This window comes from Cyanistes caeruleus, chromosome 14 (genome assembly GCF_971803275.1).
Source record: "Cyanistes caeruleus chromosome 14, bCyaCae1.hap1.1, whole genome shotgun sequence".
NCBI classification, from domain to species: domain Eukaryota; kingdom Metazoa; phylum Chordata; class Aves; order Passeriformes; family Paridae; genus Cyanistes; species Cyanistes caeruleus.
In genome coordinates, this window is record NC_141714.1 from 20,586,192 (window position 1) to 20,600,312 (window position 14,121).

At 40.7% G+C, this 14,121-nt stretch overlaps 1 protein-coding gene across 5 annotated transcripts; it reads right to left on the reverse strand.

Moving 5' to 3' along the window:
- Positions 1-4,752: 4,752 nt before the first annotated feature.
- VGLL1 (vestigial like family member 1) lies at positions 4,753-12,554 on the reverse strand. 5 transcript variants are annotated; one of them, XM_086849988.1, is made up of 6 exons: positions 12,250-12,554; positions 9,905-9,951; positions 8,946-9,786; positions 7,955-8,371; positions 5,819-5,878; positions 4,753-5,187 (listed from the first exon to the last, which is right to left on the reverse strand). In XM_086849988.1, the coding sequence occupies exons 3-6, from the start codon at positions 9,130-9,132 to the stop codon at positions 5,147-5,149; spliced, it is 705 nt and encodes a 234-aa protein (XP_086706114.1). In that variant the 5' UTR covers positions 9,133-9,786; positions 9,905-9,951; positions 12,250-12,554; the 3' UTR covers positions 4,753-5,146. The 5 variants fall into 5 exon arrangements, with proteins under 5 accessions (XP_086706114.1, XP_086706113.1, XP_023781646.1 ...); XM_086849987.1 differs by lacking the exon at positions 12,250-12,554 and having other exon boundaries at positions 7,955-8,374; positions 8,946-9,151; positions 9,762-9,786; positions 9,905-12,243; XM_023925878.2 differs by lacking the exon at positions 12,250-12,554 and having other exon boundaries at positions 7,955-8,374; positions 8,946-9,151; positions 9,725-9,786; positions 9,905-12,243.
- Positions 12,555-14,121: the final 1,567 nt, after the last annotated feature.

Genomic DNA, 14,121 nt, shown 5'->3' on the forward strand with positions numbered 1-14,121 from the left:
TACATGTGGACTTTGTGCCTTAAATCCATCTAATAAACCAAATTCTCTGCAATAATTTTTTGTGCAGGAAACAGTAGTGCAACCATGATCCTGGTCCTACAGATTTGAACAAACCAAGAAAAACAGTCCAAATCTTCCAGGTCAGGTGCTGGGCAATCATTTCATGCTCTGTTTGCAAATGTAGATGTCAGCAAGAGGGTCCTTAAATCCTGCACGGAGCAGAGTGGAAATAGGCCCAGCCTCTCCTGCCCCTGCTGTTTTACTCAGAGTAAATCACTCACCTTTGTGCTACACAACGAACTTAGCTGTTGGGCACCCAAAAGTGGCACCATCCTTAATGCTGTTTTTCTAGCAAAGTCCCTTTATCATTTGCAAGCAAAATAATGCCTGACTGCTCTTTGCACACTTACAGTCAGCAGTCACTAGTGCAGCCTTGGAACAGAGGGAAAAAAGAGTGCTTTCATGCTAATCTTAAAATGTGGCATAAATCCAACACCAACAAACAGTGTGGGGTGGAACTGTGATAGTATCGCATGCCTTAAATGTCTTAGTTATGTGACAGCTTTGACTAAAGCCAGGCAGTTTTCCTTAGAATCTACTTAGTCTACCTTAGAAAAGAAAAACCAAACAACTTTATGCATCAAAAAGTCCAGTTGGAGGACTTTCCTTATTGCCCATCACTTTTAATTAGCTGATGGGCTTTCCACTGGAGTGGGTTGAGCATGGCACCCAGACTGTACACTGGTATACAGACTGTATACTGTTGTTCATTGGCTGGGGAGCTGCACATGGCACCTTCTCTTATGTATCATTTATTCAGCACATGCTTGAGAGTTGATGATGTTTGGGCTGTTCACATGGAGCCCATGGAGCATGGGTGCTTCTGCACTGAGCTCCTGGCTCAGGGTAAGAGTGTCCAACAGACAGCTAGTACAGGATTAGTTTAGGCTGGTCTCAGTCACCAGAGATGCCCTTTGGGTGTTCAGTACATTCAGTTTCCTTACATCCACGCAATTTGTTTTTCTATCTAAAGTGACACTGCACTCTGGGAAAACACAGTATCTTGGAGTTAATTTATTTTTTTATAATTCTGAGCACAGAAACCTTATTTTTGTATGGGAAAGAGCTGTTATTTTATCCCTATCTCAGGTAGAAAGGTTGTAAAAACAGGAGCTGTAATACCATCGCATTCCAGAATGAAATGCAGCTTGATAGTAGTTTTATAAGCCTGTGCTGATTCCAGCATTAGCCTTTTGGAGAAAGATAGATAGAGAAAACACAAATGTCTGTGGTCAGACACAAATCCTGAGGTGGGGCAATGGAAGGGGATGGGGGTACAGAGGTAAGGATGAAGGTCAGGGAAGTAGCCACTTTTCTGAGGCCTTTGCTGCACCCAAATGAACCCCCACCTAGAAATCAGGCTGGAGGACAGCATGAATCAGCAGTGAAATCCTGGCACTGGGTTCAGACAGGTTCATGGTGTCTCACAGGGACCCGTGGGCACTCCTGCTGGACCCTGTTCTGGGGAGCACTACATCTGAATTGGCTCACATTGACTCAGCCAGCTCCATTACGGCTCCAGGCACCTAAAAACATCCTCTCTGCTATCTTGGGGAGCCCAGCAGCTGCCTGCCCACCTCGCAGCCACTTTTGCACCTCCACAGTAAATAAATTGTGACCTGTAGGGTACGACCACAGTGCAACTGCTTGTGCAGCAATATTGTCAGAGCAGTAACAAAGAGCCCTCTGATGCTGCCTGTGATACTGAAACCCCTTCCGGATACCAATGCACCAAAACCACCAGTTTGCACCAGCTTTCTGCTGAAATCCTCCAAGTGTAGGCATATGCTAGCTCAGAGGAGTACAAAACTCTCAGTGGGTCAGCAGCTATGTAGAACAGGGCCCTGAGCTGAAACATGAACGTTTTAAGTCAGACACTGCAGGAAAACAGAACACAGAACAAAGTGGTGCAACAACACTTTTACCCCGAATCAGTATTGCCATGCTTGGGCTTGGTAAAGCCTGCCAGAAAAGGGGATTAAAAACCACAAGACAGTCAAAAATTCCGGTGATGGGTGAGTGTTTACCAAAGGCTACGTGCTACATGGGTATATGAGGTATCCCTTGTTCACCCAGGATGGGACAAATTAATTGGCACCTGAACAAAAATGAAAGGAAATGAAAATCTGTGTTCCCTTCTTTGAAAGGGATGAGCATTCCTGTTATGTTTTGGTTGGGTTTTTTTTAATACATATAACACTTTTTTTTTTCTTTCATAGCAAAAGAATCTCTCTTGTTTGCCACCACTGTCTGGGACTATTTTTAACACTACTAATGAATGACTAAAGTGGGGTGGAGTAGCTAAGCCAGCCTGCTGCTCCCAACCACCCACAAGGTTTATCTGACCATCAGAGGAGGACCTGGACCAGAGCCAGCTCATGTAAGGAATCAGAGCAAAATGCCAGCAAAGTGTCTGCACTCTGGGACACACATGGTGGAAAAAATGTACACCAGTCCCTGCAGATAAGTGAAAAAAGGCCCAGATTCCACATAGGACAGGAATGTCCAGTGCTTGACATAAATCTCTGAGCCTAATGCATCTCAGAGATACATTAATCTCTGACCAGAGCTCATAAATCATGTAGTTGGCATCTCATCTGCCCATCAGAAAATGACAGGAGAAAAGCCATCTGTGCAAACAAGTATTCCTGAACTAGAGGACACCCAATTAAAGGCAAGTAGTGGTTTCTCACAGGGTCAGTAAATTAATAAAAAAAATCATAAAATCATTACAATTGGAAAGACCTCCCAGATAACAAATCCAGCATCACTGTGTTCATGATTAAACCACATCCCCAAGAGCCACATGCACATACTTTTTGAACACTTTGAGGGATGTAACACCTGGCATCCGTCTATCCTTCAGAATGGTCTCTGCAGAGGTCCATTAGCATTCAGGGAATCAGAGGCTGTTAAAAGGGAAACATCCAGCATCCCTTCTCCCAGACCCTCCAGGATTGCTGCATTCAGAGGAGGGACAGAAAATAGGAATCTGGAAGTACCAGATGGCAGCTGCTGGATGCAGTGTCACAGCTGCCGAGTCCTTTCTAGCAAGGAGAGTATGCACTGAATGGGAATGAAGATAGTCACTGGAGCATGACAGCAGCAGGGCAGCACAGGAACACAGCAACAGCCTGGGCTGGAGAACAAGAAACACTCCACTCCAGACAAATATTCTAGAGGAGCATATATGTATATTTATATCGTTTTAACCTATACATTTATAAAGAAAAGCCTATCTGATGTAGAGAACTTCTGTGAAATGTTTAAAACTCTATTATACTAAATCATTAAAGGCAAATTGCAATAAGGGACATGCCTTTAAAAACAAGGGGTTTTAACCCTTTTTTAACCCTTTTCCTCCCTACACTGTCCAACCCCACTTAGCTGATTCGCCAGAACCAAGGGCTTAATAAGTTGTCTTGACTAGTCCCAGCTGTAAAACAAATTGTTCAAGGAAGCACTGCATTTAAGAGCATTTAAACAGACACTCTTCTCAGACCTTGCAGAGAAATTACATAAGCATTTTCCTGAGGAAGGGATGGAAGAGGGAAGAAAAAAGGGTTTTTCAACATTTTTCAATATTTCAATATTTTGAAGAAATAGAATTATAATTGACTAGAATTATAGCACATGCCAGTAAGGCAGATGTACAGAGTACAGGTTGGAAATCTTTGCTTTGGCCCATAGAGGATGTAGCCATGTAGCCTCAAAAATCAGGGAATTAAGTGACTTGGTATAACAAAAGAAAACTACTTAGAGAAGTATTCTTAAACTCAGAAGAGAAGAAAGGGATTTTTGTAGAGATCTTGAAGAAGAGTGGGGTCATTTTAAGTGCTCATCTATAAGGAGACAGGACATTAGTGTATCTTTTATTCATTTAGTTAAAACAGTTCCCCTTGTGATCTCAGATTGATGTAGAACATGTAATTGCTAGAGCAAACTTGTAAAATTTAAAAAAGAACTTCCAAAATCTCAGTTTCTATATTAGTACCATAAACACTCAATTTTGCTAAGCTCGTATTATTTATTAAATTACACAAGGCGTTATAACTGGAGCAGTGGCAGCAGAGCCACTGGTGCAACTGTCACAAACATTTATACTAGCTCAGGATTTGTTCTATAAAATCACAAGCTCTGAGATCTCAGAGGTCAAATTGCCTTCAGGAACAGCATAGAGCTGTCACAAAAAGATAATCATACTATATTATATTATATTATATTACATTACATTACATTACATTATATATTATATTAATGTATAACCAGTGGAGAAGGAAGAAATAAACCCAGAGCTTATTTAGAAAAAGAATCTTTTACACCTGCAGAGAGGCTGGGAAAATAGAACACTCCTACCTGCAGCTTTTTGCTGAATGGTATTTTAATTGAACCCAATGAGAATCTAGGTTTCCTCTCAGAGCTAATGTGAATTCACAGCTTTCTAGAGGATGATTATATATTGGTGAGAAGGCAAAACAGAGCCTTCAGGCATAGGTATATAACAAACTTCTGAAGAGTATTCCTAGGAATTGCCAGTATGGTCATAAATTGCTGCACTTTTGAAACATAAATACAATAATTTCTTTGCTTCTCTGGTTGCTTTGCTGACCTGTGGTTGAAGTCTCTTGTCAGCGGCCTAAGACTATTTTAAGCAACATGGACGTATCAAATCAAGCTACAAAGCTGCAGCACTGAATTTATGCTAACTGCATCCCTGTATTTACAGGTTATCAGCTGTATTGATAAGAATTGTGCTTCTTATCAGGAGGTGTTAAATTAATAAACACAAAAATTAAAAAGTGCAGGAGTCCTTTCCAGAGGGCTACATGTAAAGCCTTAAATAAACAATATATCACCACAACAAACATACTGCCAAATTAACAGCAAAAACATTAGAAATTATTTACTGTATAGAAAAGGGTTATTTTGTCATTCTCCAAACAGTAAATAGTACACGTATTCCTCCAGCTTAGCAAAAAAACATGGGATTAGCTGCAGTTGGTTTCTTCTTGATTCACAGTTGCAAATAATAAAATGTTCACTGAAATAACTTTCTCTTTCAGAACAAAGTGGAAACATTCAGGTGCTAGAAGTACAAATTTCGTCTTCTGTCATGAAGCTGAATACCTGAAAGACAAAGCAGCATCAGGACAGTCAAACAGCACAGTCCTTGCAATCTCTTGAGATGATGTGCAAACAAATTTGCACCTTTGAGTCTGGTGCAGAAGAACACTTACTAGAATAACCAGAATGACCCATTCCCAAAACATTGTACATCAAAGAAGCAACATGGGATATGACCACTGTCAAGAGACAAATAATATGGAAGCCTGAATGCTTTGGGAATAATTTCTTAGAACAACTCACCCAGCAGTAAGGTGGGTTTGTTGGTGCAAACTGCAGGAGTGCTACCACATGTGTGCTTGAGGTACAAAGCAAGGGCTGTTCTATCTTTTTGGGATCTGAAACTTGGACAGCAAGTGCAAAACAGGCATTGTGAAATGGCAGCCTGATGGTATAAGCACAAAAACTAAGGTAGATGGGGTAAAAAAATCCAAAACAAACCATGTGTCTCATTTTAATATCATGTAGAGTTTTGCTTCTTCTTTGTTAATGTAGTTATGGGAGGTGGTGGTTCTATCTGGGGGAAAAATGAGCTTTTGAAATACAAAAGCAAACAAGGAAGCATCTTTAATACTACATGCATAAGCAAGTCTGCTGTCTGATTTGTTCTAAACCTGCTGATTTCTTTACTCACCTGGAGTGGCATGGCTTACACTGGGATTTTCTGAGCCTTGGTAAGAGTTTGCTTTCCTCTCTTAAAAAAAGAAAAAATAAAAAAAAAATACTGGGGATGAGCAGAGATTCAGCACAGAGATAAAAGTAGGCAGTAGTTACTAAAGAAACCTTGTGCTTTTGCAGCCCAGCCTATAGCACAGGTGCTGAGGAGCTCTGTGCTGTCTGGCACAGCAACATGCACTTCCATAGATATAAACATCAGCTGTTCTTAAACACAACACAGAGCAAGGAGAAGTATATTTAACAGATAGAGCCAGGAAACAAGGACTCCTACAGCCAAACTAAATGCACACATCCTATGGATTTGCTAAAGACTCCCTCTGAACCTGGACCAGCTATTTCTTATAGATCCTTGTCAGGCTGTTTGATAATCACAAGGATGGTGCTACATGTGTGTTGTTTAAAGGCTCCCAAATATTCAGAAAGGCCCTGTACACATCCTGGAAAAAAGGGCTTTAATTTGTAATGGCTGGGGAATACTAAGCTGTTTAATTTCCTTTTCAATTTTTTCCTCACTCATTTTCATTCTGAATTTTTTGGGAAAAAAGGCTACTGTTGTTAGCAGTGCTTCCCTGCTATTGACACAAGACTAATTTAATGAAATAGGTATTTTTCTGAAGGAGTCAGTTCCTGGGGCTCCCAAGCCTTGATAGGTTCACATTACTCCCTTTGGGGAAGAGGGCACCTTACCTTGTTCATAAATGAGAGCCCAGTTCAGACACTGTCTTTGAAGTAATGAAATTCTCATTCACTAGCTACACAGAGCATAGGGCGAGCACCTATGCAACACATACACAAAACCTCTGCTCATATACCATGAGCAGAAGGTTTGCATTCCAGCTGAAGATACAGACACTCTACCATGAACAGCCACAGACAGGCATTAGATGTTCTAGCAGTAGTAAGTCAGCAAAACACCTACAATCAGGGTCCTCATAACAACATAGCTCTGTTGTATCCTCAAAAGAGGAACTGTAGATAAACTCCTGCTTGTATCTGCAGGCAGTCTTTAGCCCACATTCTCCTAAATTCCTGCTGATGCAATTCTGAAACTGGGTAACCAGGAGGTATTTCACAGCTGCTTATTTTTCAAAACCTAAGCCTCAGGATGGCTTCATTACATGTCTGATCTTTTTTTGTTTAGAAGCACCAGGTAGGACACACTGTATTTTTCCAGCAGACTTCCTAAACAATTTCACAACCCTTTTTTCTGGAGACCAGTGTTGAGCTGCCTGACTGGGGAATGCCCAGGAACAGCAATGTAGATGCACCCCAACAGGCATCAGTGTTTTGGCCAGGAAGCCTGACCCCAGAGAGCTTCATAAAGGCAGAATTACTCACAAGAGAGCAATTTTATCCAGCAGATCTAGACACTGTGGCGACATAAATGAACTTCAGGCATCTTTCTGCTGTGTGCTGGTAGTACCTAGGATTTGGATTCCTAGTAATTGTGGATAATAAACAAGCAACAAAATCACTGTGTGAATTGCATTAGCTCTGGGAAATTTTCAGGGAGCAGATATAACCTTTGGCAGGCAGAGCAGCAGTGCCTTATGGCAGGGATTTCTTAGCCAGGAAACAAGGCAAGGCTGGTCCACCAGCCCCCGTACCCACATCATTCCAGCTACGGACAGACCGGGAGGTAGAAAAACCCGTGGTCATGCTGGTAAGAGCTGCAGTTTCCCATCCTGTACTCAGAACATAAAGGGCCTGCACAGTAAGAGAGGTTGCTCAGGGGTTTTTCCTGGCCACCCCTTTCTGGTCCCAGTGAGGGAGTATCTGGTACACACCAAACCTAATATCCATGGGTATTAGAGATTGCGATAGCACTATGAATAATGCTTATAGTCAAGCTTATACTCAAGCCAGAAGGTGAAATATTGTGTGAGTAGTCAATACACATTTTTTTATTAACCCATACTATATGGCTAATTGATCCCAAGTACCACAGGACATATCAGGGTTACCTACTGTAAAATATTTCTGTGAGTTTGCCTGAAGTTGTATCCAGATTGAAAAGCTTAGGAACAGGAGGTATTATTCTGTCACTTTACATCAGATGTCATCAAAGAATAAAGTGATAGCATTTTCTTACCTCCCCCAGGAGCTGAACTTTGACTCATATTTTGTAACCTTGCAGATCCAGTCATACAAGCAGAACTTGAGTGTTGCTTCATGGTGCATTCTTGCATGGATGTTAAGCACCTTTCCTGTTGCAGAAGGCCAAGAAGAGAACTGTATTTCCTGTCAGAGATCAGCTCATCAGCTGCATGCAGGTCAGGGAGGGTGTGAGGATACACTGAACTGGTTACACTGGGAGTCCCAATTGGAAGGAAGGGCCATAAATCTGCAGGTTGAGCTGGACGACTACACAGAGATGATGGCTGGCACTGGCCTACCACACCAGCAGCAGAACAATTCAGAGCAGAATTTGCCATGCTTGTTGAAGAAGATGATGGATATGATTTGCAGCAATGTGAAGAGAAATTCCACTGATGGGGAGACATGCTGTCTACTTAAAAAGAGAAAAGAAACCATCTGAAGTCCCGTCAATTCTTACTTTTTTTCCCAAGGCAAATTCCAGTGGATTTCCAAGGGAATGCTACCAGATTGCATATTAATTTTTACAGAAATATATAATCACTTTAGTGCTGCTCATCTTAAAAATCAACCACAAATTCATACTAAAGGCAGATTAAACCACTACCATCAATGTTTCTACTAAGTATTAAATGTGTACTACACAACACCAGTTTAGGCAGGTTTTTGATGGCTGCAAGCTTAGACAAATATATTTTTGTTAAGATGACAAGTCATAATGCACTTATTGCATCCAGTAGTGATGGGGACACTTGGCTGGAAAATGACCTAGTCCTGCCAACGCCCATGGAAAGCTTAGGAAATACTCCAGCAATCACAGGGATTTACCCAGGAAGTTCCAACTACGTAACCTAGGGCTTTACAAGTATGATTTTCTTGATTTCTGTTTGCACACAATTCCAAATTTAAGCTCAACAGATCTTAAATTCCTTAGTGAAAGCCAGTCACCCCTATCCAACACAAGGCTTCATAGACAACAGTCTCACCCTTGTGCTTTGTGCTCAGGTCTCGGGGGCTCTTGGCATTGCTGAGAGCTCTAGAAAAGTGTTCATCTACCATGCTGTTAATGTCCCCTTGGAAATAGGTGAACACCACGCTCTGAGATCCCCATTCTGTTTTCACAGGCTCTTTGCTTTTACTCAGCTTTGGGGAAAGCTTCCTTGTTTCTTCCATTTTTAATGGCCAACAGTCCCTGTAAAAAAAAAAAAACCACCAAAAAAAAACCCAAAAAAAACACAAACCAAAAAAAAACAGACAGGTCAAAGGGACAGTATTCAACTTCAAGTGCCTAGTGAGTGGTGATCCCAGCTTCCTCCCAAAAATGGTAGGGACCAGAACACTTATTAGTAGGATTAGATTCTCTGGTTTTCCGCTTCTTCCATGCACCTCCTCTTTACTGATTTCCTTATTAGCTACTACTAAAATTAAATACTTGGGCAGAATGGGCACATCTATCCATCAGCTTTCATTTCTCACCCCGACTTTGTAAGTCTGGGCTTAGGACCTGGTACTGTGCAAATGTGCCCTCTGGAAGAACTGAAACAGTTAAAAAAGTAATTCAGAGGTGGCACTATCCCTGAATGTAGTTCAGGGTGAACTTATCAAAATGCTTTGTCCAATTTAGGTTTTTGTATTCAAAAAACACAAGGACAGAGTGAAAAAAAACCAAACAAACAACAAAACAAGAGCAGAAAAAACCCCAAACCCCACAATACTACATAACAGCTGAAAATAATAATTTTAGATAAGGTAAAGTCTGAAGCACCTTAATCACTGTCAGCACAGATCTCCAAAAAAAATACCTCTAAGAGTAATGAATAGCTTCACCTGTTAGAAAAAGACATTCAGATTAAATTATTGGAAACTAAAATAATGGCAAATTGAAGTAAAAAGAAAAAACAACAAAACCAAAAGAAATAACCTTTTTTTGTTTGAAACAACTTACCTAGGATCATGATGGGTCTACCAGGTGCTTAAAACATTGGAGCAAGACTGCTGAAACACACAGTGGGTTAGCCAGAATTTACAGGTTTAAGGCAGGAACTACACTAAAATAGTTTGCAGGAAATCAACAGAAGATTGTAAGACTCGTTTTTGTTCTCTTTAAAAATCTCTGCTGCCAGATATGGTAAGAGTAGGACAGGAATGTCACTGCTTGCCCTGGAGAAGAATAATTTTCATGCATTTGTAGTTTCTGGCCACGAGGGAGCAAGCTCACAGACAGAGCTCACAAGTCCTGCTCTAATCAAAATCATATTTAGCAAGGCTCAGGCTACAAACGCAGTAAAGCGTCTGCTGTTTCCATTCAGTTTTCCAATCTCATTGTCAGCTCATGACACTGCATAGTATAATTGATTTCTCTTGGTAGCAAAAGGAAGGTTGTTATTTTTCAGAGATCAGGGCAAGCTTTAGCCAATAGCCAGTTGCAGTGCATAAAACCTCATGAACCATTAGATATCTGTTTCCATTCAACTAACCCTGCAATACACAGGACTGCTTAACCTAGTTTAACACATTTATCTGATTTATTTCCTAGTTATACATCCCACAATCCTCAGAAGCTTCCAAATAAACATTACTCATCTGTGTCTGAAAGGATACTCTGAAGTGCCTGTGAAGACTGCCTTCAAATAGTTTCTCAGAATTTTCTTGCACACGAAAAAAACTGCTCAGGCTGAAAATATGAGGATTAAGGTTGTCAAGCCATAATCTATCCCTCTTTTAATGCTTAAGCCTTCACATACAAATTTCCTTTCCATGTTTATTATTTACTTCCATGTCTAGTTTTGCTTATTACCTCCATCTCCAACCATGTGTTCTGTTCAATTCTCCCTGACTCATGGTCACTTGCTCATCCAGCCCTAAACTCCTGTCAGCAACTGCCAACTCATGTTCAAACTCTAGAGCTCCTTAGTCTTTATTTTAGAATTTCTATTGCTTTTTCCCCATCCTCTTAGATTCAGCTAAACACAGCAGTGGGAACAGGACTGCAAGGTCACAGTATCTGATTAAGAACACAGTCTTTCACAACTTTAAAACTGACCCATCTTTCCCAGATATGGAAAACTTAAAGAAACACTTCCTCCCAATACACAGGCACCTTCTCAAGGCCTATGAGGGGAAGCAGGAACTAGCACAACCCAGCCACACAACTGGAAGGACTTCGAGCACAGGAGGAGACACTGTTTTTTCCCAGTCTTGTTTTAGAAAGCGTCCTGCTATTTGGATCAGGGAACTTTACAATTGCTCAGCCGGGGGCCAATACTTGCCACTGAAAATTGTCACGAGCAACTAGAATGCCTGAGAAAGGACAAGGAGTCATCTCAAGAGCAAGAAGCAAAGCAGCTTTTCCTTCTCTGCTCCAGCATTACACATCAACATACAATTTAGAATGCATTAACACCAGCCCAGAGGACCACTTTTCCCACTCTTGACTCAGTACAAGCCATCATGTCTTTGTACCACTTTATTAACATGCTTAACTAGCTCCTGACATTAATTCTGGGCTCCTTTAGCATTGTTTATTTGTGTGCAGCAGCTTGTGTGATTGTGACCAGTTAAAATGCTGGAAAAATAATGTATTTTAAAGTAAAATAGGTCATCTACCTCTGTCTTTCTACCATTTCCCTAAAAATCTCTTGAGCTTTCCAACAAGCAGCCAAAGGAAGGCCAGGTATAAGCTCGGTTACATCTCAGTGATCATATGTGCGTAAGGATTCTAATATCCCAGGAGACAGGACCTAAATTTGGAGCACTGTAGTCTTCATTACCTGAACTTCCTATTATTCCACCATCCAGCACAAAGTCTGCAAAAGGCAGAAATCCTTCCAATTTGTGTCTGCCACAAACCATTGTCAAAACAGAGTAGAACTCAGGATGAAATAGACTCTGCTCATATCACACTACTCTTAGAATGTGTTTAATAATGGCAAAATAGTGCAAATATTTGGCCAAGTTATTTCTTCTTCATGTGGACAAGGACCCATGGTCAAGACAGACATAAGAGTGGTGGCTGTTGACAGCTCACCACAAGAGCTAACACTTTACAATGTTTTTTACATTCCCCACACTTGCCAGCAATTTCCTGATTTCTTGCTACTGGAGCATCTGGCAGGGAACTCTTCATTCTTGATTTCATGTAGCTCAAACCAGGTTTTTTTTTTTAAAAAAAATCAATCCCACTTCCCAAGTAGCAAACCACAATTTAACAAGCAGGCATTCCCTCTCATCAAGTTATTCCTCTATGCTCCCTATAAGGAAACATTTGAGGAAGTCAGTGAATTCTCCTACCTTAACTCACTGTCAGCAGTATCACATCAGTCAAATTTTCTGGATGAGGGACACTCATTTTGTGTCCAGCAGGTCGGGATCCTTCCTGGGCCCAGCCAGCTCTGAGTGCACTGCAGCGACTGCAGCAGAAGACAAGCCACATTCACGAACTCCCCACACTTTCTAGCCTCCAGCTGCACAGAATGAGGCGTTTCCTTCATCCTATCTGCTAAGAATGCATGAAATGCACTCCAACAAGTCAGCCAGGTTAGGAGATTTCAGGAATGAGGAAAATAGGATTGTAAGTAGGTTTAGGTTTGTTGGTTTGGTTTTTGTTGTTTGGTTTTTTTACAACCATGTGTACACAAAAAAGAAGACACTGTGGACTTTGGAAAAGTCTAGAGTATTGTAAGGTATGGCAGAGAACCAAACTTGCCCAGAATGATAAAGGACTTTTCCTATGCCATGTTACAGAATATTCACTCTGAAGTTGGTAACTACAAAACACCTTTGAAAAAAAGATGACCTGTTTCCAACCCAGATAAACTGGATAATCAATTTTCTCACTTTTCTTTGCTGGATCTGTTTTAATAACTATATAGAGAAAAAAAAATGAATCTTGTTCTGTAAAGGCTATAAGCAGGAAAGTTTGGGGTTTTTTTTGTAGCAAGTTTACCAAAATTAAAAAAATTAGTCATTCCAGAAATGCTGAAACAGGGTCAAACTCGCCAGTCTCAGCTGGAAAAAACACACTGGGGAACTAGTCACCAAACTGGTGACATTATTATTATTTTGTAGAGCTTTGGAGTTTGGTTACTCACCTAGAAAGCTGGAGAGCACAATCCAATTCCCTCTGCCTAAATACGTATGAATCCACCCGCTGCCCTTCCCAGAACAACTTAACGACCAGGCTGGGAGAATTCCCATGACGGTGCTTAATCTTTTATTGACACACTGTTTGCGTAAAAGATTTTGACAGTGAGACAGACTGGATTTCATTCCACCAGCAAGGCGAGAGCCCTCAACATCTTCATCGCTCTGACTCCCTTTTCTAAACTGTCCCATATGGCAGACATTTGCTCTTCTAAAGCTTTTCAAGACCTTATTTGAGATCTTCATCTCAGGCTGACAGTTAAAGCTCTCCTCAGGTTAAGGTGGCATCAATTTAAAACTCCTAGAAAGAACTAGAGGGTAAAATGGGATTATAATCCCTATTCTTCAGTACAGGAATTGAATGATTTCCAGTGCTTTTGAAGCATTCAACATGTCAAAGCTTTGAAGAAAAAAGAATTAAAAAAAACCTTGAGAATAAAAAATTAAAATTCTACTTGTCCTTATCAAAAACATCTTCACAATCTCAGTTTTAACTAGTGTCTGCAGTGATTCTTCCTGCTCCTTTCCTCTCCATGCAGGTCCATTAACACCCCAAGCCAGGAAGAAGGCTGAGACCAAACCCTATAGGGAACAAATACCATATCCCACTCACAGTTAAAGCACTGTGTGTGCTGGGTCCAACTGAAAGCTCTGGCACGTTAACACATGTGGTTTATAAACTGAAGCCCCTGTGCACCAAACATTATGGTATCTTCTACTGAGGAAAAAAGGAATACCTTATCTTAAAACTGATCAGCAAAGACTTGCTCTGTTAATGAGTTTGTTTATTAAAAAGGTAGTATAAAACACAACCCCTTTAAGAAACAAATTGAAGGCAAACAAAGGGTATTCTCAGATGCTGTCACAAATCTAGATATTATTCAAATACCATTTGCTTTGTAATGTTGCTTTTCTAAAGGATAAATTAAAATGATTAGTTTATAGGAAGACAATCACCTGTCAGAAAAAATTTGAAGTTTACTTACTGAAAAGTTTAATCTAACAATACACTTTCATATT

Excerpts from the sequence above, each read along its gene's own strand:
- VGLL1 (XM_023925880.2), bottom strand. The coding sequence starts at position 9,132 with ATGGAAGAAACAAGGAAGCTTTCCCCAAAGCTGAGTAAAAGCAAAGAG. Across the intron at positions 8,375-8,945 it reads CCTGAGCACAAAGCACAAGG|TAGACAGCATGTCTCCCCAT; the intron begins GTGAGACTGTTG and ends TCTCTTTTTAAG. Across the intron at positions 5,188-5,818 it reads TGTAAGCCATGCCACTCCAG|GTATTCAGCTTCATGACAGA; the intron begins GTGAGTAAAGAA and ends TTTGTCTTTCAG.